General features: G+C 40.1%; 1 protein-coding gene across 1 annotated transcript in view; it reads right to left on the minus strand.

Moving 5' to 3' along the window:
* Positions 1-329: 329 nt before the first annotated feature.
* MKX (mohawk homeobox) overlaps positions 330-27,531 on the minus strand; it is a 60,388-nt gene continuing 33,186 nt past the window's right edge. Inside the window, exons 5-6 of the mRNA XM_067542790.1 lie at positions 3,099-3,132; positions 330-2,980 (exon numbers count right to left, since the gene is read on the minus strand). Of these exons, the coding sequence (XP_067398891.1) occupies positions 2,794-2,980; positions 3,099-3,132 (221 nt within the window). The 3' untranslated portion in view covers positions 330-2,793. The remainder of the gene's footprint in view (positions 2,981-3,098; positions 3,133-27,531) is intronic.

A 27,531-nucleotide genomic window follows, 5' to 3' on the forward strand; every position in this document is an offset into this window, starting at 1 on the left:
AGCTTTGGAAACTAAGGCCTCACATCTGTCAGAGCATGAGAAACGGCAGCATCAGAGTCATCAGCATGTGCATGAGACTGTTCAGGGAAAATTCCCGTGCGAGACTCTGAAATCAGGTTCTGTGTACTCGTCTCTCCATAGCCCAGAACACAGTGCCAGGGGGATCAGTCAGTTAGCCATGAGCTCGCTAAGCAGCCACTAGCACCTGGGATGCAGTGAGCTGCTACATTCAGTCACTCATTGAAGGAGGTACTAACAGACAAGCAACAATTCCCTTCCTCCCTCTGCTTATGGAATACTGCACCCCAAATAACCCCATAGTACTACAGGAAAACAGGGCATGCAAATGATGACTATGGAGAGAGAAATGATCATTTATTTAAAAACTGGCAAGATGTCGTTTGCAGTTATTTATTTTATTAAAATGGTTACATATGCTGAAACAAAAAAGAGCAATACTAATAATGTTTTTTCCTACATCATAAATAATTATTGAATCTCCATTAGCTGTTGGCTCAGCATTGATCATGATTCTTGTTATTTAAAAAAAAAAAAAAAACCCACACATACAACTTATTAGCTTTTATGTTTTCAGAAAACATTTAAGCAGCAATAGAAAAAATAAATTAAAGAAAATTGTAACAAGAAATTATGCCAAGTATTTGTTAATTGTAAAACTTATTTGATATGTTTTGCAGGATATTTTTTGTGCTTTGATCATTTAAAAAAAAAAAGATGAACAAGTCTTGTCTTCTCCAGTTTATCCTAGGGAAGACATTGAAAGTCCTTTTCATTTTTAACAAGATGACAAATATTTATTCAAATAAAAACAATGTGCATATATCTAACAGAACAGTTTGACAAGACAATTTATTGTCACAAAATATTTAATACCAGAATAACTTATAATAGTATGAACAAGAGTGAAGTACTTACTCCCTGTTCTTAGTTCCAAACTCACATTATTATGACAAAAATCCAGTAAGTCAGGCATAAAAAATTATTGTCATGGAATCCTAGACACATAATGATGCAAGTCAATAAGAGGTATACTTCAACTGTTCATACAGTCATGACATGTTTCCTGCTTGGCACTTTATGTCAATGCAAATCAGCAATTTAGAAAACAAAGTAAAAATATATATATATATACAAAATATTTCCATATCAATCATTTTCATTGTACACTAAGTAACTCCGACATAATATTATGTTACATCAGGAAGTGCCCTAGAAGTCACAAAAAGGATGAGATTTGCTATATATCTTGACTGTTTTAGTGCAACTGGAACAGACTATGCTTGTAGAGCAGTTTCACTGTTGGCCCAATCCTGCTTTCACTGAAGTATATGGCAGTTTTGCTGTCAACATCAACGGTGGCAGGAGCAAAGGGCTAACAGTAATAACTGACAACTTACCCACAGGAAAAAGAACCCAAACCCAAGGAACAATCAGCTCTTTTCCAGTTTTCTGTAACCGATTCAGTACAAATTATATTTGGCTTCACCACTGTTTATTCAAGCACTGGTTAGGATATTGTTGTATAATTCGAGAAAACCTTGCACACTAAACACAAATATCTGCTTTTACATTGATTCTATCACTCAAAAGCAGTCAAGTTTAGAGACTTAAAAAGTTATTTTTAATGCATGGTTTAGCATTGACTTTAAACCCCTCCTAAGATACATGGTAATATTTTTCAATGTTTCATGTCCCATATGTTTCTAATTTGGGTTTTAACTTGAAGTATATATAGTTTTATGTCTTTTGTTTTCATTGATATGTGAATTGTCAATCAACTGTCCTTATTTGATACAGTATGTATAAAATAAAAGCATTTTGGACATATTAAAGTAAAAAGAGTTTCCATTGTGGAAAGTTATTGGGCTCCAGTACAAATTAACAAACTGTATTACTATAGGTTTAGTTTGGTACTACAAGAGATCAGTTTTGTTTATGTACATAACTACTTCAATACGTCAATAGCAAAGCTTTATAAACTGAACTGAATATACAGATAGTTTTGCTGTGACTTTCTCCATTAGAGATCTTTAATTATCACAATGTGTGTGTATGTGTGCATTCAGATTAATTTGAATGACTAAAATATTTCCTAAACCTATGTGTTTTCTACAGTATTGCACTTTTCAAAGGATTTAATTTGGTATTTTAACACACTGCAGATACAGGTTAGAAACATGCACAACCTCATAGTCACTTTGACAAAGCACACTGTACAATTTTTAATAATACTGTGGATTTTTTTTTAAAAAAAAAAGAAGCTGTAACATTTTCATTAAGATTCACCAGTCATCAATTTGCATAAGTCAAATACACAACAATTCTCTCAAGGGCTTCCAGCAATAATGAGTTCAGCCCTGAACTGCTCAGGCTCACTTGGAATAATATACAAAGATTAAGCATAATGGCATTGTCATTTTGAGGCATAACTGTGTTGTACTATGCCCACGTTAGAGCTTATTTTTTGAAAGCAAGGCACTTACTGTTATAGCAGTGCAGACATATTATGCGCACTTTGATTAACATAAAATAAGTTAATATTTTGATAAAAATGGACTTTATTTTATAATTTACATGCCTTTTATAGGAGCAATTGAACATTTTATTTAATACAATGAAAAAGTCTGGATCTTAGAGTGCACTTTAATTTTTTAACTGACCATAATGCAAAATGGATCTATTTTCAATATTTGCTTCATATCTGTGAATGGGATTTTACTGAAAACCAATGCTGTGAGAAATGTCCATTTGACCAAAAAATGTAACAATTTCTCAAAACTGCTGAACTAATGGCACTTTAACAGTCTTTACTTCTGATATATGTGATGACTTTTGAATGATGCAGCTGGTAGTTCCCTGCAGTTTATCCTTTCCTTGGGCAAGGTTTGTTAGGGCCATTGCTGCATTGATCTCCTTCCAGTATGTTTCATCTTTGCTTGTTCCTTTTCTGTTAGCTGCGCTAGATTCAAGCAACAACAAACATTTTTACATGTACAGATTACATTTCTACCATGACATGTGACCAGGGTACAAATTGTACAGAAAAATTCAAATTGCAAAGACAGCCCTTCACTCACCTTTTGCATTTGTTGGGTCCATTTTCCAAAGTTTCTGAAAGCAGAGGGAAAAACCTATTATTGTCCATTTTGCACCCTGTAGTCCCCAAAATATACCCCAATGCCAGCATTAAATTGGCTCAGGTGGAAATAAGACTACTTCTGAAATGAAGATTAGTCTTGTATGAAAGTAGTTGTTTAGGTATCCAATGAGAAGAGTCTGAAATACAGTAGGTCAGATTCACTCAAGAATCTTAGCCTGGGGGAACCGGAACAGACCCTAAACAAGGCACCAGATGACCAAAAGTCCACTTTGAGAGGCTGTGGCCAGATAAAGACCCATCTGAGAGGGGTGTCATAACCAGCAACACCCTCAAAGCAGATATCATTAATGGGAAGGGGTCTGCTCTCTAGGGATGAATTCCTCCTGGAGTAGTGTGCCAGGTTTGGGCAGATAGATGCACTGTGGCTCTCTCAGCTTCAACAAGGGTGACTCTGGCCCTGGAAGCTTACTTAAAAGGATCTGTTGGGATGGAGTTAGATGTTAAAAAATAACCCTGAGGTCAGCAGGAATGATAAGAAACATGAAAAAGCAGAACCACAGTCCTGTATGAATCTAAGGGTAAATTTTCTACAAAACAAAAATTCCACTGACAAGACAGTTATCAGTGTATGTGGTTTTAAATGTGACCCTTATCCAGTCTGCAAGTAAACCACAAACAGAGATTTTAAAAGGACACATATTTATATAAATAATGAACACACATGGTCAGTAGCCTTTAGTGATTTCATTGCATCATGGGCATTTTCTCCTTGGCCTCCCTTCTAGGGCATCATTTCAGAAAAATTCTGAGAGGAGAAGGCAAAGCTGCATCAGCATATAGAACATTATATGTGATTATATTCTATCCTGCAAAATCTCGGGAGTGCAACAAGTGGCACATACAGACCTATGAAACATTGGGGGGGCAAACCAAGGTTTGGGAGGCAACTTGCCCATAGCAAAGGACACCCTTGTCCCCTCAAGAATGACAATTATTCATTCAAGTAAATTCTCCACAGTAACAGAGCAGACAGGAATATTTGGGATTGTGTAAGCAACTGTTTATCCACCACATGCCTAAAAGCACGACTCAGAAATACATTTCAGAGGAACTGCATGGAGATGCTGTAATGACGCTATCAGTTAGAGATGATTCAAACAAAAGGAAAATATGTGACGTGAAAACCATTAGCCAGATAGCTTAATAAAGACCAATACCAATTTAGTGAGACCATATACCTGTCTGTGTGTCTGGATTCCAAAGAAGACGTATTTGGAAATCAGGCTGATTACTGGTTGTCAGCCACCACGATAATTCCAATGATCTTTTCTTTAAACTGAGCTTCCATCTGACAGGATCCCAAAACACTTCACCAACTTTACTAGCTAACTGTGCAAACTATATATGAAGAATCACTTCATCCACCATTGGAATGCAGCCACTTCTGTCATGAAACCCACCATATGTTTAGTAGTGCAACATGGCATATAGCAATATTCCATAATAGTTCAGGGTGGGAAGTGAAGAATATGATATCTAGCTGACACTGCAGGAGAAAAGTAGGTGGGCAGGAAATAATTAAATGAGTTAGAATTTGGCTAGTATTCCAGATTTAACAAATACCCTTTCCTCTTCTGAAGTGCCAGGAGTTTTAATCCCAAGTGGTCAGGGACCTCAGATTTCCATGTCTTTCCAAAGATGAAATGTCCAAAAGTACAGTGCCCCCCAACAGCATTTTAGGGTATTGCTTCAGTATTTGACTCAGCAGGGAAAATGTGTGATTTGTACTGAGGGAGGGAGTCAGAGAGAGAAGAAGAAACATTTGATTTGGTGAGATATACTAAATCACCCCAGTATAACAAAGGCTACCATCTTAACCCTGTACCTGCCTGTATATTCTTTTCTTCTGATTCTTTTTTTTTTTTTTTTTTTCATTTTAAGAGGATAGGATGAGGGTGAATAGGCCCCACCTTGTAATAAAAACACCTATGTGGGTAGGTATGCGAATAGAAATGGAAAAAAATAAGAACACACACTCACTCAGACTTTTGCTTTCGGAAAACATTCCGATGAACAAAAAACATTTCTTGTACAATCATTTGAGGAAAATGGCCATGAATGGTGATGAGTATTCCAATTCCACTGCTGAGTTCAATGAGTATTTGCAAATATTTTTAGGAGTGTTCATCTAGATCTAAATGAAAGTGACTTGCCCAAGGTCATATCAAATCAGTACCAGAGCCAAAAAAATAGAATCTAAGGACTTGTATTAAATTACACTAACTTTAGCTAGAATACCTTCAGAAATGACCTGCATACAATGACCTACATACAATGCAATTCTAGTCCTCACTCACCTACACTTACTATTTTTTTAAAAATAAAAAATAAACTCTTTAATTTAGTCAGGTTTTGTTTTAAAAAACAAATAGATTTATTTAAAATATTCGCCTCTAAAAACTGGACTGTAACAGAAATATCATTGATTATTTTGCAAAATTCCTGTTAGCAATTGCTAAAAGAGAATGATTATATAATGAACACAGAAAACCTTTAATTTCAAGTGTAGAGGCCCTTTTTGCTGCCAAAATTCCTTTGCTTCTACCCCAAGTTCCTACTGCACTTCTTCTCTTGCACTTCTATTGTACCCAAGAATCTCAAAAGCACTTTACAAAAAGTATTAATTAAGCCTCACAACAACCCATTGAGGTTGTAGTCTTCATTTTACAGCTGGGGACAATGCAGCATAGAAAGGCTAATGACCCAGTTCAGCTAGGTGATGAGTGCCTTTACCTCCCCCTGATGTCAAAGGATGTTGAGGGTCTCTAGGATTGCTCAGCACCTTGGGAAGATCAAATCCTTAAATCACTGGACCAAATTCACAAAGCAAAGCTACATTTTGTTTGTTGTTCGCCTCTCATAATCTGTCCCGCTCTGTCTCGCTAACTATTGGACATAAAGTCTTTTGACATTCTATATCGTTGAATACCAACTAATCAGCATATTTTAACTGCAAAGGCAACACGTTGGTGAAAGCAACTTCTGAATGTAAACAAATGAAGAACTCTGTATTTCTGAACACCAAAGGAGATGAGGCTCTTGAATGCTGAAAACCAGAATATTCAATGTATTCCTGACACTGGTGCCCTTTCCAAAGAGACAGATCCTTTTCAGTCACAATGGTAAAATGGCATAAAACTGGCACTGAATACTATCCTTGACAATGGTATTTGAAAGGAATGAATTAAAAATGCCAAGCCCACTAAATCCCATTGATCATACCTGGTTGAGCATTTGGTCAGCAGCAACATACAGACTGAGCATTTAAATCTTGATCCATAACTATTATAAAATGGACTTGAACTTCAGATCTCAAGTGTGACCAGTACTTTATTCAGGATAGCAGGGCACCCCAGATTTACCCTATTCAGTAGCCATGAGCCTAAGAGCTATATTAAGTTGCAGAAAGTAGATCTGATTGCAGACATCTTGCTCTTTACTATAGAGGCATGACTCTCCTTCTGGTTGGAGCAATCCATTCTGGGACCTTTAGCCTCAATGAGTCAAGCTTCTTTACTAAAAAATAGTACAGCTACAGGCTACATTGTAAAGGTCTCTGGTTTACATTTGGCTTTGGTATCATATTTTGGTTACTGGCCCTGTGTAGCCTGATAAAAGAACCAGCCAATATCATGTCATGCACTATGTACAGTATTACTAAATGATAGACCCTCCATGACTCTTTACATATGAAAAGCACCGTATAAACAACTATGTCCTGAAGAAGAACACTGTGTAAGCACCAATGTTTGTCACTCTGCAATAGAAGATGGTCCCATAAAAGACATTATCTCATCCACCATGTCTCTCTAATATCCTGGGACGAACATGGCTATAACACCACTGCACATGTAAAGATAAATATATAGCAATAATGCTACATGACAAGCACTTGCAGTAATCATCAGTTGCATAACACTTCCTATCAAATTCCAAATATCGCATTTCCTAAATGTCCTGCAGTTTCAACTGGATACAATATTCTTCTTTTGTGTGTTACTGAAAAGGTACTGGGTTAAATCTCAGAGGGTGATGCACTTCAGTGATGAGAGGAGTGATTTTTTGTGTACACTTTGGAAAATACTTCAGGACCCTTGGGGATGAAAGACTATTACACAGCCTCAGTCAGAAATGCCTTTTTATTATATGTTTGAACTGTGTCTAGTACAGGGACGCTGGTCTACAACTGGGGTCTCTTAAGCGTTACCGCAATGCAAATAATAAATAATTATGAATGTCGTTCTACCTTCCTTTCTGCTGTTCCTTTCTACTCCCAACTGCACAAGCACTCAAGAGGGTTAGACTCTGATTGGCCAGGAATGCTTCATTCTGTTCCCCTCATCCACGCAAAGAGACCAGCCAGGCTGAATATTTGTTCCCTGTTGTTTATAGCAGGAAGTACCAATAAATCTCCTCCCAATGGAATCCTATATACCCTTCCATTAATAAAAGTTTTCAGTATAAAGTAAGCATTAAAAGTGTAGCATTCAGTGCCAAGATTATAGTTACAAGTATTACAGTACAATACTAGCTCTGTGATGTAGTATGGTGTTTTTCAGGAGTCACATAATTATCATTATCAACACGACACGTACAGTATATTCTGTTTTTCATCTTAGAAGTTCTGTAAAAATATTAACTAGTTAATAATCCTGCCAACATTCTTGTGAGGTAACCATTATTATCCTCTTTTGAAAAGAGGGGAAAATGAGATGCAGTGTACTGAAGGTGACACTATTCTCTTGTAGCCTCATCAACTGCAAAAGAAAAGTTCAACATCATGTATTTTAGTTACTGTGCCTGCCCTGAGCCCCCCGGCCAGTTTTATTACTTTCATCAGCACAGTTGCCAATTTTAAAAATATTTTTCTCTCCATTGCTACTGTGTGAAAGACCCACACAAACTGAATAACTGACTACACAAGAGAAACAGGGAAACTAGACAGAAAGGAGTGTCACATGCACAAAGTGAAACTGAGAAAAGAGCAAGATTTTTTTCTCAGGGGCCTTTCCTTTACATTTATCTTAGCTGTTACTTGTAACAATAATAGGCAAAACTTTTTCAGACAGGCATGAAGTTTTATAGTTGATGGTGTCCCTTATATGACTTGTCCAATGCCACAGAAGGAATTGGTGTAAAAGCCAGGACAGGAATACAGGAGCATTCCATGCAACTAGGACAGACCCCAGAAAACTAAGGTCTCCCTCGTTTTGATATGCTTGCAGTAGTTTCAGTTATTTTAGAAACACACATGGGCCTGTCTAGTTATTTCAGTCTAGCCCTAGTATGGAAAGAGGCTAGAATTGAAGAACTAAAGAATAATTTTTCAAAATATAAATCACACATATAGTTTGAACTGACAGTATTATTCTTATAGTATGCACTTGTGAAATTATGAACAGATTCACCAAAGTCCCCTCTAGCAAGCAGATAAAGAAAGAATGATCTCAATTATGCTGCTTCCTGTTTAAGAGATGTATATCCTCCTTCCCCCCATTTTATTAAACTTATAAAAGGGCCATGCAGAATTGTCTTCTTTATGCTCTATACCCTGCTTTTTAGTTATCTTTTAGAATATGCAGTGCAAATATAGCTTGCAATTCAAAGAGTAAGGGATGTGTGCATAAAATGGGAGGAGAGAGAAAAAGAGAAGGCTACAGATTATATAGTGAAAAAAATCAACATGGAAATTTGACACAAGAGGTCAATCTCAGTGACTGAAACATAATTAGAAGCCACATACAAATGTATAGATTCCTTATGAATCACACATCCTCTATTACAAAAATAAAGACATCTCTGATCAAAAGGGGATCTTTGGCCTTAAATCATGAATATTGTAAAATATTTGCGGGGTTGATAAAGGCCCTGTATAACTTACCTTCATTTTAAAATTGGCAGCAGTGCTCAGCTGTTTCTCTTTCCTCCTCTTGTGCACTGTCTTTTGTTGGTTTTGGAGACCCTAGTTTCACATGTGTCGACCAGCATTTTCAAAAAACAAGCAAAAGAAGGAAGCAGAGGGAGAAAGAAGGACAAGGAATAATAGGGGGCCAGTTGAATGAAAAATGAAGTTTACATGTGTATGTAAATTAGTGGTGATGAGATATAATTCTCCAGGTTACAGACACATCTTGATGGTATAATATTTTTTAAACCACAGTTTAAGGGCCCGTGACTTAAAAAGCAGTGAGAGAAATCAGAGAGAAAAGCTGGGTTAAGTGGAGTTAATGTTATTATATTAATTTACATTGATGTAGCTCCTTTCTCCCAGTGGATCCCAAAGTAAACCATAAACCATTCAACATCACTAAAATCCAGCTACCTCTAGAGCAGGAAGGTAGCAAGCTTAGAGCATGCTACACAACAGTACGGTCAGACAACTGTAATCATGACCATTAGGCCACTCTCAGACTCTTACAAAAAGTGCCATGTAATATACTCACTGAGCAGGTAGTATCTTCTGAAAGATTCAAACACAGCGAACAGCAGTTCATCTAGCTTGAGTGGAGGAAGTGTTTGTTGACATCCCCTCAGTCCCCATGCTCAATCTGTGGAGACTAGGAGTTACCGTTCTAATCCTTAAACCAATAAACTACATTTTTCTAGGGACTAATTCTGTTCAGTTTTGCATTTATCATTTTCTGACCGCAGAAACAAGTGCAGAGGATTCAGAAAGTCTTTTCCCTTTGTGCCCCCATCTCCCTTTGACAGATGAATTATAGAGGGAGGAGGGCAGAATGGAATCTCACTCTAAATCTGACTGCAGTATATAGCCTTTTTTTTTTTTTTTTTCAGTGAAGAAAGTCTGTCCCCCCATCTCCCCATCATAAGCATCTGCAAATTTCTAGTCAGCAGAACTGTTCAAGGCGGTTGACAGCTTAGAGAATCTGGCCTGTCTTCACCTGGAATCAGAATTACATGTTTTTCCCATGGGGAATTTCTATCTGTTTTGTGGACAGGGTTGATCAGATTTCAAACAGACTGGCTGCCTCTGCAATGGTTATTTGTGTCCGGTCTGGGAAGAAGCAAAGGTGTTGGAGACTGTGACCTATGAACTAGACCCATGTCCATCATACTGGTATAATCTGGTGACTGTATACTGGGTTCATTCTTGGCAGAAATTTGTCAATACCTTATTTTGTGGTGTTGGAGGAGGAAAGATGCCAGAAACTTTCAAATGAATGACCTCTAGCCCCATGCTCAGGAGACCAATTCTTTACACTGATGTTCTCAGTGATGATTACCCTCTCTGTATGCTAGAAAAGGTTACTGAGAAGGTTGTGGTGAAGTAGGTCCAGCAACACCTTGACTTGATCCCCCTTCTATCTGACTTTAGACCTGGCTTTGATACAGAGACTGAGCTGGTCTTCATGTCTAATGATCTCTTTCAGACAACAGACTGAGGATCAGGTGTCTGTACAGTCCTTAGATCTGTCAGCTGCTTTCAGATTTATCTTTGTACACTGGCAGCGGGCAGAGCATTGTGTTTGAATGGCTCCATTACTTCTTTATTGAGAGATTCCAGGGGTGGTATTGGGAAGTTTAAAAATATATTTGTATTTATTTACAGCTAAGTTTTGGTGCGAGGAGTTGCTCTTCTGCTCTGATGGTTCTATCATGTAGGGTACCACAGTATCCAAATCTGTCACTCCCCTTCTCCTATGTATTTGAGGCCACTAGAAGAGCGTGAGACAGTGTGAGCTGCAGTGCCACCAATATGCAGATAACACCCAGCTGCGTCCTCCCACTGTCTAGCCAAAATTGGGGCTTGGATCAGAACATATTGTCTGAAGTTCAATCCACCAGAATGATGCTTTGCAAAGGGTGATAGGTGGGGATGTCAGGGGACCTGTTTCCATTCTCTAACTGATGACCACCCCAGCCTTCATGCAGTTTACCAGTTCTAAATTGCATCATTGACAGAAGGTCCTTAATGGCCCCTACAGCAGTGAAGGATTAGTGGAGCAGAGTTCTGACATGCCCCCTCCCCACATTGAGGAGGAGGGTACGGGGTGTGGCATAGTAATGCCCAGAGCAGATAGTTCGCCTCAGAGCAGGGAAATTTTCTTCTGGGCATTTGTAACCAGATTATACTCCCTTTACGCCACTTGAGTGACATAATGAGGCTGTGGACAGACAAGGTGGGTGAGAATTTCTTTTATTGGACCAACTTCTATTCTGTTCTGTTGGGAGCTCAGTGTAGCTCAAAAGCTTTTCTCTTTCACCAACAGAAGTCGGTCCAATAAAAGATTATTACCTCACCCACCTTGTCTCTCCAATAGCCTGGGACCAACCCTGTTACAAGAACACTACAAACTGTAATGAAGCTGTAAACTCACCAGCCTTATGTCTGCTTCCTTGGATAATGATGCATGCCCACCTTTTGTTAACAATGTTCTCCAGGAAGGGGTCCTGTTGACACTTCCGTTGCTCAGGATTCTTAGTTAGCAGCAGCAGTCCAGCAAACCATTTTCACTTTCACTGGGTATGGAGGTTACTGGATATAGGCCTTACCAGTTATTCAACCTTTGCCACCTCCAGATTGAATAACTGCAACGTTTTGTGCATGGGAGTACCTTTGTAGACCACTCAAACTTCAGCTGGGGCAGAAGGTGGCTCTTATTTACATGTTTTTTCACATGGATCATAATATACCTATTCTCCACAGACTGCCCAGGATACCAGTTTGTTTCAGGGTGAAACCCAGGTGTCGGTACTGATTGATTCTATAAAGCCATATACGGTTTGAGTCTTGCCTGTTTTAGAAACCACCTCCCTTTGTGCACCAACTGACAGCTGGGAGCAGTGGGCTGCTCTGGATTATCATCCCTAGATTTGAATGTCTGGGACAAGGATTTTCAATGAGACCTTCAACTCTGGAATTCACTTCTAGCTCTGGAACATCAGACCCAAGTGGACCTTCAGGGACTGGTACAAGGCCTATCTAGTCACTGAAGTCACTGGAGACATGAGAGCTCGATGTTTTCTCTTTAGAGTTTATAAGAGAGAATGGAAAGTGTTGGTCATGACACGGAGCTGTCAGAAAACTGAGGGTTATGTCATGTTCTTTTGGGACCTGATCCAAAGTTCACTGAAGTCAATGGGAATCTTACTTCATTGACATCCCTAGGCTTTGGATCAGGCCCTTGCTTTGTAATTAATAATGGAAGGTACTCAGATACTTTGCTGATAGTCCCCAGTATAAATGTCAAAGTAAATAAATAACCGTCGTAAACTTAATATCTGATATATTGTCTATGTAGGGATTACAAAATTTCCTGTATTGACTGAAGGAATGGGCCAGATGATCAAATAGGGCGTTTCCATCTCTAACTGTTATGATTTATAATGTAAACTAAGTAAACTAAGTTTACTAAGTAAACATTTTTCAAGTAGTGGGGAGGGGGATAGCATAGCTAAAGGAAGAAAGGAGATGAGAAGGAAAAAGGTAAAGGAGATTTAAAAACGGGCAGTGAGGCAAGAGTAAGTGAGAGTACATGAGGAGTAAGGGGTAAGAAGAGAGGATATATTCTGGATGTTTTGTTTTGTTTTTTAATATTAAAATATCCCCTTCCCAGCCAAGTTCCTCATGGTACTGCAGATTGACACGTTCTGATTTTCACTCTATTTGAAAAGTTTAACTGGGATTTCTTAAAGACTAAAATAAGTCTTTTAAAATAAAAAAAATTAGTTAAATGCAGCCAGGGGAAGCTCTATTACACTCCATGTCAAACCCCAATTGTTTTTCATTAAAAGTGAAGGGTAAAGGAATGGGTTTCAAAGTCATTTTTCAACCCTATGTTGACACTATGGCAGTAAAATCTGATTTTGTTATGCTAGTTGGCTGTGGGTTTGGGAGCAGACCCTATACACATGGTCTAATATTATGATATAAATGCATACACACAGGATGTTTTCAGACTCCTGCCACAGAATTCACAAAAATGTTGCACAGAATTCCAGGGCCTCTCCTCATCCCCTGAGCTGTCCAGTTCTCCATCATCCCCAGTCAGCCCTCCCCAACAACAACCAAACATGCTTATATAGTGTACAAAAGTCATTTAAACTGCAAGATTAAGATGTTACTCACCTTGTGCTGTTAACAATGGTTCTTCAAGATGTGTGTCCCTATGGGTGCTCCACTGTACGTGTGCTTGTGTCTCTGTGCTGCAGATCAGAGAACTTCGGTAGCATTGTCCGTTAGGCCCACGCTTACGGTGTCTCTCCTCCTGCTGCACCATAAGGCTAGCCAGAGCGCACGGGCTAACTCCCCTCAGTTCCTTCTCTACCAGAGTCATTGACAAGAACTCTGAAATAGAGGGGAGGAGGGTGGCCTGTACAGCACCCATAGGGACAAACATCTCGAAGAAGAATCATTGCTGCACAAGCTGAGTAACTTCTTCTTCTTTGAATAGTGTCCTTATGGGTGCTCCACTGGAGGTGACTCCTGAGCAGTACCCCTTCTGGAGGGCAAGGACTTTGGAGTCGGGTCAGTTACAGATGATAGTACTGTGGAGCCAAAGATAGCATCAGTGGTGGAGTCCCGAGTGAACACATAGTGTTCTGCTAAAGTGTAGGTTGATGCTCACATCACCACTCTACAGACCTCCAGATAGGGACATCCTTGAAGAAGACAACAGATGAGGAAATTGACCTTGTGGAATGAGTACAAGCAGAGTTCAGAGGAGTCAAGTTGCGAAGTTGGTAACACTGTCTGATATAAATTGAGACTTACTTGGAAAGCCTTAGGACTAATATTGCTGAGCCCTGGGATCTTTCCTCAATGGAGAGGAAAAGTGTAGGGCACTTCCTGAAGGCCTTCGTCCTGTCCAGGTAGAAGACCAGGCCTCTCCTGACATCCAGATATGCAATATAGCCTCCCTGTTGTCTTGGTGAGGCTTAGGGGAAAAGATTGGAAGGTGAATCAACCAATTCATTTGAAGCAGGGAGGTCGCCTTAGGAATGAACTTTGGATGCAGCCTGTGTGTAACCTTGTCTGGAAAGAATACCATATACAGGGGGATGCATCATCAGAGCAGCTGTCTCTCCTATTCTCCTGGCCAAGGTAATCACTACCAGGAAGACCATTTTCATGGAAAGGTACGTCAGGAAACAGGTAGCCATAGATTTGAAGGGAGGTCTAGTCAATCCTTTCAGTATCAGGTTTAGGTCCCATGTGGGAGTTGGAAGTTGAGGTTGTGGGAAGAGATTTACTATGCCCTTGAGGAACCTTTTAGTGGTTGGGTGTGATAGCACTGCCCCTCAACAGGGTGGTGAAAAGCTGTTATAGCTGCTAGGTATATCCTGAGAGAGCTTAGAGATAGACCCGATTTCTTTAGGGTCAATGCACAGTCTAGGATATGTGGAAGAGTCAAGGATATTGGGGAGATTTATTGGTCTTTGGCCTGAACCAAATCTGAAACCTGGACCATTTTTGAAGGTAAGTACATCGAGTCAAGGACTTTCTGCTGTGCAACAGAACCTCTTGTACCTTCCTTGAACAGGAGCTTTCTAGGTGTTGGAACCAAGTAGAAGCCATGCCTTGACACAGAGAATTCCCAAGTTGGGATGCAGGGTACATCCTCTGTTCTGTGAGAGGAGGTGTGGAATGGCTGGGAGAGGGGTCAGCGGGCACATCGCAAGCTGCAACAAGTAAGGGTACCAGGTCTGTCTTGGCCCAGTAGGAGCAATCAGAATAACCTGGGCTCTGTCTCTTTTTATTTTCAGCAGGATCTTTGACAGTTGGGGAAATGGAGGAAAGTCACAAAGAAGGTCCCTGTTCCAGAGGATGAGGAGAGCATCACTCAGGGAATGTTGACCCATCCCCACTCTGGACAGTAGCATGGACATTTCTTATTCAGGTGAGTGGGGAACAGGTGTCTCCCATCACCCAAATACGCCGAAGTATTTTCATAAAGTATTCATGGTTGTGTGGGAATTTGAGACTGGGACTGTCGGCTATCGAGTTTTGTGTGCACAGGAGGTAAGCCATGGACAGTGTAACATCGTGGTAGATGCACCAATTCCATAGCCTTATCGCTTCTGCGCATAGCGAAGGCAACTTGGCTCCCCCCTATGAGTGATACATCAGGGGTGAGGAGCAACGATGGTGATGTTGCAAGAAGGGGATCCCTTTGCACACGTTAGCTGGGTCCTTCCACCAGCCTAAGGAGTTTATCATCTTGGTGGGTGGTGACAGGGATTTGTCCAGTCTGTCCCTATTTGATCTGTAAACTAAGTTGAACTACATTTGGAGGCATTGCATGTGAAGCCTGGAATGTGGTATCATGGTCATGCTCACTGCCATATGACCCAAGTGTTGGAGGCAGAGTCTGGCTGATATTTGTGGGATCTTTTGAATGGTCTCTCTGAGCATAATTAAGGATAAGAACCTGTGTTAAGGCCTGTAATGAATCTATGTCAGCCCCTATGAATTACACACGTTGCAGTGTAGTGGAGGTTGACTTCTGGGTGTTGACCTGTAGGCCCCGTTCTGTAAACAAGTGCATTGTAGGTTTGGTGATTTGGTGAGCCTCCTGAAGAGAGAGTGCTCTGAGAAGACAATCATCCAGGTAAGGGTAAATCATTATCTTTTGGGAACCTAAGAGAACCTTGGAAAATACTCTCAGGGTTGATGATAGCCCAAAGGGGAGCACTCTGTATTGGTAGTGGTCATGTCCCAAGGTGAATTTGAGAAATCGTCTGGGAGTTCGTAAGACTGAGATATGAAAATAGGTGCCCTGCATGTCTTTGCCATTAATTGGCCCTCCTGGATATGGCCTTAAAATGTTCACAATGTGATTCCAGTATCTGCTCAATAAAGTCGTTCAGTTTTGTATAATTTACATAATCATATTTCACCGTGAGGGCCTGGTAGTTGATGATAAAGAATTTGAGAGTGGCCGAAGAGTACACCTTTTTACCAAAATGTCTAGGCACTTCCAATCCCTATTGTAGGGAGAAGCCCTCAATTGGTGTTGTCAGCTGCAGGAATTGACAGTGTCCACCACGATGGAGTTGGTTGGAGGATGGGAGAATAGGAATTCAGATTCCTTGGCAGGGACATAATATTTTTTGTATACCCACTTGCAGTTAGGTGCTACTGAAAATGGGGTTTACCATATGGTTCTTGGTGGGCCTAAAATGGCCTCATTAATAGGGAGGGCGATCTTTGAGGAGGTGGAAGAGTGGAGGATGTCAAGGAGTTGACAGTGGGTGTCCTTGACTTCCTCCAGTGGTATCTGGAGTGTGTCTGCCACTCTCTTTGCTAGCTCCTGGAAGAAATGAAAGTCGTCTGCCAAAAATGGTGGGAAAGGCATGACAGCTTCATCCGGAGAAGAGGAGGATATGGTCCTTGGCATCACTTCTTCCTTGGTACTGGTCTCCTGTTCCTCTGTCTTGTGGAGGTTCTGAAACTCAGGATGTTGCAGCTGAGGGATGTGTCTTGAGGGTTCTTGGGTGAGGCTCGAAGCTTGAGAGGCATTCTGGCAATATGCTGCCCAAAGGCCCCAATATGGCCATTGGGGTGGTGGTGGCATAGAGCCCTGCAATGGTGCCCATGAGAGGCAGTACTAAGATGGTGGTGGTGGGGCCATCAGAGGGTATATCCTGGGGCTTTGTTGGTACAGGGCACCATATGGGGCTTGGCAGGAGTACTGTGACCCTACTTGCTGTCAGAGCCCTCGCTAGAGAGTGTAGGGGCATGACATGGCAACAGGGATACTTCCCGTGCTCAGTAAAGGCTCAGTGTGAAGGTCTCGTTACCGACAGGTGGGGTCTCTTGTGCATCCGGCATGCGGAGGTCCTGGGATGGCAGGATTCCATTGGTACCAACCATCCTGGCATTGGTGCCGGGGGGGACGGGAATCTTGTCCGTACCAGTCGCTCTGGTGTTTGGCCAACTCTTGCTGGTGGTACCAATGCAGATTCATGTACCAGAAGCATCTTTTTAGAGGAGTGCTTATTCCTATCTTTTGGTGCTGACAACTCACTGCCAGTGCCCATTGGGTCTGTCATTGGCTGCTGCTGATTTCCATGTGCCATGGTTGCCAGCCTGAGATGGTCTCAGTGCTGACGGTGCCGAAGATACCAAGCGAGCTGGAGATCACTTACAGCTATCTTGGGGCTCATTGTGAGGACTTCCCACTCTTTTCTTAGATTATTTATGAGAGGGGGTCGCAGCTTGTTTCTTCAACCCACAGCCCTTAGAAGTAGGGGGATGTGGGGAAGACTCACATCTGCCTGGTGACTTGGGTTGGAGGGCCACCTCCATGAAGATAGACTTCTGGTGGAGCTCTTTGTCCTTAAAAGACCTTGGCCAGAGTTGTTGGCAGAGACCACACTTTTACAAGATGTGGCCTTCCCTGAGGCAGTGAATGCACTGGAACTGCCTGTATGCAATCGGGATAGCCTCTTTACAAGTGAGGCACTTCTTGAAGCTCAGTGCACCAGGCATACCCCATGGGGGGACGGGTCCCCCAAGACAGTGAAAAGAGCAGGAAAAGAAATTGAAGTCTTCTTTGTTTAATTTTTTTTTATTTTCAAGGGTAAAAAAACCTACAACTATAGATATGTCAAATAAAGCGATAGTCTTAGCGGGCTGCTAATGGCTTCGTCTCTAGCCAGAGGCAGTTGAGAAGGAACTGAGGAGGGTTAGCCCGCACTCATGGCGCATGCTGACTAACCTGGTGACACAGCACGAGAGGGGCAGCGCATGTGCAGGCCTAATGGACACTGCTACTGAAGTTCTCCAATCAGCAGTGTACGGACACAAGCATACCTACTTTGGAGCACCACTGGGACACGACTCAAAGAAGAAGCCTTATTGTCAGGCCATGCACTGGAATTTCTAAGCGAATGCCAGAACTGATTCCATGGTGTACTTATCCAATAATACAGAGTGAAACATGCTAGTCTGAAGTGGAAAAGGAGTTCATTGTTTCTCTTTCTTGCATACACCTGATTGAGGAAAAGGTAAAAAAGCACTTAAACTGACCATGATCTTTCTAAATATAAATCCACAAAAAAATGTCCATTTCAAAGGACATTGGGATGTCAGTAATATTTTTTACAGCCAAATGTTCAAAACAGTCACCTCAGTTGTGCCTAAACAGTCACACTACCTAAGCAATCACATAATAAAGGCTTAACATAGGGTTTAAGTGGTACATAAGTAGTGCAGGGGTGAATTGCACCCATATATACAGAACCTCCACATGCATACCCTGATCCACTCATCACAGCACTTTGGAACCAGTTTCAGGAGGGGAAAGCTTAATAGGTCCCCAACAACTTACTTCCAACTAAAGCAGGGAAAACAACAGATTTTTCAGTTCACTGGCAGTTCCAAAAAACGAGAATAAAATTGTTTTGAGTTGACCTGAAAGGAAATTTTTTTGAAATTTCAGGTGAACCAAAAAGTTGGAAAAAAACTGTTTTGGGTTGAACTAAATGGTTCATTCGGCCCAAAACAAAATGTTTCATTTTGACAGAAATTTGTATGTGAAAAGTCATTTTGAATTTAAAAAAAATGAAAAACACTTTGTTTCAGATATTTCAAAACAAAATGTTTCAATTTTTTCAGAATTTTGTTTTGTTTTATATTTGTTTTTCACAGAGACAATTTTGCAAATTGAAGGGGGTAGTTAGATGCCTAAGTCCCCTTTGGGAATCTAGCCCAGAGTTCCTACGTGATGCTGGGCAAGTTAAACCAAACTTTTCACAGGGGGTCACTGATTGTATGTGCCTCATTTTCTGAGCACCTGACTTTAGACCCTGGGGTCTGATTTACAGAAGCACTGAGGGCTCGCAGCTGCAACTGAAGTCAATGGGAGCTACACTTTGAACATATCAAATGCTGTATCATGCCAAGCATTCTGAAAAATCAGGTCCTGGGCATCTCATGCTGGAAACCCAACATTAGGTGATACTTTTTATCTTAATCTCTATGTACCTCAGCTCTGCATCTCTAAAATGGGGCTAATATCACACTCATCGCCTCACAGGGGTGCAGTGAAAATAAATTCATTAATGTTTGTTAAGCACTCAGATATTATAGCAATGTGTGCCACAGAAAACCCATGAGGAAATCAATAATTCTGTTTTCAGAGCTGGGTTGAATAGCATGCAGTAAATAAGGCCTACAACATACTTTATACGATGAGGAGAAACAAAATATTGAACAGCTGTTCATTAAGGGAGCACCATCCATCATATACACTGAATGAGGCAAGGGTCCTGTGGAAAACACTATGGCCCAGCCTCTTCCCATCCCATCTCCCAGTCCCATTTTCCACACACCCCACCATAGGCTCCTTGACCCAATCTACTTTTCCCTCCACTCCTTGTCTGGCTCTTGGAGACACAGTCTCTCTGCTCTCAGTTCTGGTGCCTGGATCCTGACCTGACACAGTCCACAGCAGCCTCGAGATGCAATTACAGGGAGAGTCCAGTTCAGTCCCAGTGTGGACAAGGTCTTATAATGGGAAGTGTCAGGCAACCTTACTAATAGGTAGTGCTACCAGCCCCACTTATAATTCCCTGGTACATCATGTTGCCTGGTTATGTTTTTAGCCTAGGAGAGAGCTTAGGATACAATACGACGAGTTAGCACAATTTAGAAGACCCTAAGCTGTGTTTCGTCCTCTGTCTCCTCTAATCACCACAACTCAGTTTACCTTTAGCATTTCTATTATAAGTGTCTTCTCAAATCCAAATATTCTTGGATACCTTCCAAACCACCGGCCCTCAGAGATGCCAACCAACTGGAAGGTGTGTCGGTGGAGATACTACACTTTCAGATCAGCCCATTCTTCCCTTAAATGAGTGAAAAAGAATACAGCAAACAAGGTAAAGGGGAGAAGGATATTGCAGCAAAAAGATCACAAACCCAGAAAAATAATTCAGGAAGTTCATACATTTTGTTCAGAGTTCAGAGAAGCAGAAATACTTCTGCTCCTCAAGGTCTCCAATTACCCCCTTGTATGCAAAGGAAGGTTTGGGCCTTCCTTTGTACCAGGAGAGTCTCTCCCTTCAGATATGAGGAAGCTGAAACCCCATGTAGAATCTAGCATGGTGCAATTTTAGTGGGCTTTCAAGAAATTGATCTTTGGAAGAGCTCTCAAACCCAGCTCCATCTGAGAGGTTATGGTGGTAGGCCTGGTATCAGGAGATAGACAGCTTAGCTTGTGTTCTGGAGAAACAGAGGAACCTTTACACTGTAAATATTAACTCACAGAAAGCTGTAAAATAAATGAGGCCATTGTACTCCAGTACAGTATCTAATGTGTGGGAGGTCTTAAAACAGTATTAGACAGATTTGTATATGACACTGTGAAGGCTTTGGATCTGAAGAGCTCTGAGGAGAACTGAATGGCTCTTTTGGCAAAACATATGAAATTGTCTGCGATAAGGTAAATGAGAGTAAGGAGGACTAAACAAATATTTGTACTGAATGACTTGTCAGAACTGGGGGATTGCTTCTGATATAATCTATACTTTTAATGTTACTATTTCTGACAGGCTTTGCAGATGTTTGTTGGCTACTAAATCATTCTTTAGGAATATTGGCGCCATTCCTAAGCCTGACGGGTCTAAATGAGACGAGGTTTGTTATACCATAGACACTGCTGCTTTGAGAGAAAGTGGTTTTGAGGAAATTAGCTTTCAGAGGAGGGTAGGGGTCTGATCCAGCGGTAAGAGCACTGGTCTGAGAGACAGGATTCCTGGGTTCAGGTCTGAACTATGCTACTGACTGTGTAACCTTGCCAGCCTCCCAGTGGCTCAGATCACCTATTTGTATAATGGGTATAATAACTGAGGATGTTCAAACCCAATGGCATTTGAGGTTTTGCCAGAGGCTTGCATTACTTTAATATGAGTTTGAGGAAAAGTTACGAAGAGTTTTGTCTGTTAACATTGACATAAGACATGTACAGACAGATTCTCCCCTCTACTGAGATCTGCACAGCATAGGAAAAGGTTGGGGGAGTGGGAAAGAGCCATCAGGCAGCAGCTTCTGACTTACAGCTGGTCAGAAATTTTCGTCAAAATATTTTTTCAATGAGAAATGGTGTTTTTGGTTAAAAAATGTGTTGATTTTGATGAAAATTCCTGCAAAAATTATATATTTCAAACTGGAAAAAAACTGTTTCAGAAAATTTTCCAAAACTAGAATTTTTCAGAAACTCCATTTTATGGGAAATTTTTAAAATATTTTGTTATGTTCTGAACCAGACTGAAAACAAATTCTGAAATGTTAAAATTTCCCACAAAACAGAAATTCAGAGTTTTGACCTGCTCTGTTACGACTCCCTAGTTTTCAAGTTCCCCTGGCCTTGGTCTAGGTGGCTGCTCTAAGCTATGGTCCCTACAATGCATCTCACACCTCTCATAACCCTCCTCATGCCTCCCACACACCTTGCTTTCCCCCAGCGTGCCCCCAGAACCAGGAAGCGAGGTAGTTGGTGCAGGAGCCAGTTCCATTAGCCCTACGCCATCAGAGAGTTCCCACCACTAAGAAGTGCAAAGGGGCTGGAACTGGGGAAGAGAATCTGGCCCTTAGTAGCCATTGTACAAATGCAAAATGTCTCTATAGACAATTGTTCACAAGAACAGGACTTTTTACAAAGTCGAATACTGAATAGAACTACAGAGGCTCCTAATGTGCAAAACTCAAACAAAAACATAAAATCATTTTCAAACAGAGAAATTAAAAAAAAAACATTGAAAACAATAAGGGTATTAATGCAGTGTTTTTCTGATTAGCTCTAGGGTTGTGTGCGCGCTAAATAAAAATCACTCTCCTGACTGCATGAGATGATTCAAAAAAACTATTTCATATGAAGAAACTGTATTGCCCATTTGAAATTGAACCTAAATAATAATTATTATTAATAATTATTATTTAATACCTAGCTCGTAGATAGCAGGTGATAAAACAATAATACATGTTACTAGAGTTTCCCATATACCAGCACATGCCGTGTTAAGGCCCCATCTACCTGTCAGCGGACTGTATTAGTCAGAATGACTATTAAGTATGGGTTCTCCTCAGAAAGCTTCTCACTGCCCTGCCCAGTGCAGACTAGTCCACATCTGAGCCGGAAGAGTGATGCGCATCACTGATTCCCACTGAAGTGTAGCTCAGTTACCCCTCAGTTATCAAAAGCAGCAACTGACAACAACAACTTGAAACTGGATCTAAAAACTGGATATGATTTAAGTGCTTTGAAATTCCACAGTTGGTACTTAGTTGCCTCACAAACATAAGATAAGAAGACTACTAATAATAATAATAATGTAATATTTCTTATATGTTTGTATTACATTAGCACTGAGGAGCTCCATCAAAGGCAATGGGGTTACACATGGGTGCAGGGGTCTGCCCGTGTGCAACAATTTGGCAAATCAGGGCCTTACACTGCATATGCATTTTTGCTGTAAAACCAGCTAATATTATTTTTAAATGTATGGTCTAGGGCAAAATGGAAGATTTATAGACCCAAAAACACTTTAAAATCATTGCAACCCCTTGTCCTGTTGCACAAGTCAGAAAACTTTGTCTAAGAAACCAGAAATTAGCAGAGATTATATCAATGGATGATACTCATTTACAGTATTAGAATACCTATTTATTTTTCGGCTAAGCTTCTACTACTTCATTTTTTCAAGACTCTTTGAACCGATAAATAATGTGACCTTTAAAATTAAATGTGTAACAGGAATTCTATTTAAGCACTTAACAATATAAAAGTGGTAAATTACCACATTAACACATATTTAAATTGTGCCTCTCTCTCTACAAGAAGATCAAACTATATTTTCTTTTTGTACCTTAAAGCGATACAGGATTTGTGCAAAATGTTTATCAAGAAACGTAGTCTTAGAAACCCAGCCAAAATTTACAGTATTTTTTTCAAGTTTTCATGTTATTTTAAGAATGATGAAAAGTATGTGTGTGCATATACAATGCAATATATATATATATATATATATATATATATATATATATATATATATATATAGTGAATCTCAAATTAGTGTGTAACTATGTCTTTAGCTACACTATTGTTCGTTGTTTCAGCAGATTATGCAAGATGCAGTTCTTTGTGAAATCACTCTGATTCCTAAACAATAGAAAGATGCCCTCCACTGGATAAGTGTATATTGTTCATTTCTATGCAAAGAAAAATTTAAACAAAACGAATTTCCAATCAACACTTATTCATATGAAACAAAGGAATTCTCTCTCATTGAAAGCAGATTGTAGTGAAGAAGCAGCAGTCTTCAAGGTCGTACAGTGTTGGCAAAACTCAAAAAAGCTTGTAGTCCAACTTGCTTATGTTCAGCTGTGTTTACTTAGTCTTAACTCGACAAAGTCTGCCTCTAATTATACATAGCAGTCATCGGCCCACAGATAAATAGATATTACACAAACATTTGGAGGGAGTGACATTTGGCCACTATAATTTTTGGAATAATTTACTCTGTATCCTGAACTTAAATCACCAAAATGATTCATAATGTTTTTTGGATCCAAACATGAATATTTCCACTTAACAAAGTGATTGATCTCTATGACCTATATGAATTTACATGACATGTGCTGCTCACAAACAATAATTCTGTAGTTTGGTATCCTGAATGTTTGTAAAAGGTGATTTTAGGCAGAGTTAGGGCCTGATCCTAACTGAAGTCAACCGCAAAACTCCCGCTGGCTTCAATGGGCCAAGGCCCAGAATCTGCAATGCAAACTAAAAACAATGTCGCAAGAGAGATGACTTTAACTCCATTTTAAAAGACATTTCTGTAACAGAACAACATGTATGTAACTAGATACTGCTCAGTTATCTCACGAGAATAAATCTTTGATTAAAGTTTACGTTAGTGGTAAAAAGCAAAACCTCATTGTAGTGCCTAGGTGACATATGTGACTGCATTTTAAACATATATTATATACTTTGCTGGCTGTTATTTATACAATGAAAAATTAGCATACATTGCTCACACTCCTGGATGCTATAATCCAAACTAAATTTTCTCTTTACACCAGGCAGATGTTGGTTTGACGACATTTACACATAATGCTTGTATTTAAGTAGGCCTGGCTCTTCTTTGATGTCAACAGGAATTTTGCTATATTAAAGACATTATTTGGCCCATGTATTTTGTATTATAAATTATTCATTTGAATAAATAAATAAATTAATACATTATAATCCTTAGCACTCATTCCCTCACTGATACCCTCCTCCTACTCCTAAACCTGTACCAATCCCCACAAACATACCCAAAGAAGAGTTTTGACCTCAAAAAATGAGAAGTGCCAGAGACTCCTTGAAGTCCACTAGGGACTTCACTATTGCTATTGATTTGACATTCAAGGTGCTCAGACACTAGGATGACGGGCTGCAGTACAAACTGTAGATGGGGGGAGAGAGACACAGAGAGAAAGAGAGAGATTATTGGATTTTTTAAAATTAAAATGCTTTTGAACAATTATCTTTTTGAGCAGAATATTAAATCAAGAGACAGCCATTGATGCAATAAAAAGCATATGGTATTGATATAACCAGCTTGTCTACCTCTGACATCTAAAATATTCAGTTTAAAGAAAATTAAGACACTTGTTTACATGGTTCTAACTCTGTTTACACGACCAAAATGAAAGTTTCTAGATGGGATGATTGTACCCCAGTCATTTCCCCTCATTATGCCTTAATTCACAAATGAAAATTGTTATAAAAATGGAATGTGTTTTTGGATGTGGGTAGCTGCAGAGACAGAAAACAGATCTTTATCATGTGGAACAGTACAATTAATTCTTTCTTTTCAGGCTACTTTCTGACACAGACAATATATTAAGACCTTATTAGGTTGTGATGCAAATCTGCATGCGTTCAAGAGTGTGCCAATTACTCAGAACTGAAGAAGAGTCAAAGACAAACTGAATCCAGGAAAATGAAGCAGCACAGAAATCTCATCATCAGCCCAATCACATGACAAAAACAGAGGCATCTCCAAAGCCACTGATAGAAATGCCTGCCAAAAAAAGAAAGGCAGTTGCAAGAAAAATAACTTTCACAGCTTGATATCTAGGTCTTGTGACTGCTGTCCAAACAAGGAGTAGAAGTGGTACTATATAATGTAGCAGGGTAAACAGAACCACCCATTCACCACCACAGATTGCATTTTTATTTCTTTAAAAGGTGATATTTTTGTGGCAGAGGGAGAGGGAAGGGTTAACAAAGGTTTCTGCTGATGTTCCATTCAAGTTGAAAAGTATATGTATAGTCTGATCTGCAATAGTATACATTTATATGCTTGCATATACAGGTAAAGTGAATTATATAGGAATGCAGGATTTGCCACGCCAGATCAAACTGTTGGACCTCTAGTGTGTCCTTTGTGCACCAGTAGCCAATACTTGATTTAGTTAGTAAGATTCAGAGGAAAGCAAAGACCCTATAATGCTCCTTACCAACTGTCCAGTGTCTGTGCAATGAGGTGGGTGAATTTTCTTCCTGAACCATATGGATGGTGGTCTGAAATTTCTTAAAACAAGAAATTTGATTTGCAGAGGTAACAGAAAGAGAAGGCAGTATGGGGTAAAGTTCAAAATGTTTGGATTATTAGGTCAGAGATGCATCCACACACATCTAAACCACTTTACAGTAGGCTGAGAATCAGGTTAGAAATTTTAAAAAGGCCTCTGTGAGAGATTTCCAATATCACCAGGTTTGGGTTTGGTTAGGCCAAGAACACTTTGAATACAGCATTTGTCATAGTATTTCAGTACTTCCACTTCCCGACAAAATCAGGAAATGCCAACATACTGGAAAACTAAAAGGTGGGGGGAAGAGGGGGGGAGAAAGGAAGTTAACTGAGCATTTTCCAAACTCCAAATAAAATCATGTTTGTTTTACATTTTGAGCAAAGGTTTGGATCCGTTCTGATTGTGTCCTAACCAGGTCACACCCATCTGCCCTCTCCAGCATTTTATTTTCCTCTCTCTCTCCCCCAACAGTTCCCTTTCATCTTCCTCCTTTTTTCTCGCTTTCCCCATACTTATTTCCCATTCCTTTCTTCTTTTCCCAATACTCTCCCCAGTCTCTATCCTTCCACACCAGCTTCTCACTATTCCTGATATCCTTTCCTTATCTGCCTCCTGGCCAGAATGCCTTTTTTCTCCCTCTCTGTTCTTTCTTCCTTCTCTTGCCTTTTCCCCTGCTTCATAATATCATAGAGGTGAATTACACGGCAGGAGGCCTCAACAACATCCTACCTGAAGAGTGAGAGTAATTCCTGTAAATCCACAGTCAGTGCTAAAGTGAAAGGTATCATCTGAAAAGACATGATCGTGAATGGTGTGAAGAAAATCAACAGGGAAGTGTTATTTATCCCTTTCCATAACACAAGAACAAGAGGTCACCTGATGAAATTAATAGGTAGCAGGTTTAAAACAAATAAAAGGAAGTACGTTTTCATCACAACACGCAATCAACCTGCAGAACTCATTTTCATGCAATGTTGTGAAGGCTAAAGTATGACTGGGTTAAAAAAAGAATCAGGTAAATTCATGGAAACTAGATCCACCAATGGTTATTAGCTAAAATAAGCAGAGATGCAACTCAAAGTTCCGGGCATCTCTAAATTTCCAACTGCCAGAAACTGGGACAGGATCAATTGAAATTGCCCTGTTCTGTTTATTCTCTCTGGCATTGTCCACTGTCAGAAGACAAGCTATTGAGCGAGATGGACAATTTGCTCTGACCCTCTATGGCCATTCTTATGTTCTTACAACGGAACTAAATGACTACACCACACAGTGCTCTGGATCAAAAAATGTAACTTCCACTGACAGCAGTGGGAATTCAGCACATGTAGCAAGTCATTGTACACACTTGCTACCAGCCCCTCTGCTGGAAAGGGAGTCTTGAATGTGTACAGGATTGTAACAAAGTTCTGTCCTACATAAATATCCTGGATGGCCATGGAATATGGGCTTTTCTTGCACTGGCCACAATAAATTAGAGTTGAAAACAACAGTTCAGATAAAATAAGATATAGCCTCAGCCTTCACCCAGGATGAAACCTAACACAATCCAAATCTTTGCTGAGGTTCCAAAGTGTTAGACAAAGGTCTTTTTTAAGAAAAAATTGTTGACCTTTACACTCCCTCATTTCTGCTGGGTCTTAAACAGAGGTTACTTGTACGGTGTACGTGACCAGGCCAACACCATAAAGTACCGGAAGTCTTGTGAGGCAGCCTTTCTGTCTTCAATTTCAAACAAAAGGGGAATCAGAATCACTCCTGGCTTAACTTTACTTGAATTAGTAGAATTACACCA

This window comes from Emydura macquarii, unplaced genomic scaffold (assembly GCF_026122565.2).
Source record: "Emydura macquarii macquarii isolate MOO-44397 ecotype Brisbane River unplaced genomic scaffold, CSIRO-AGI_Emac_v2 contig_719, whole genome shotgun sequence".
NCBI classification, from domain to species: Eukaryota; Metazoa; Chordata; order Testudines; family Chelidae; genus Emydura; species Emydura macquarii.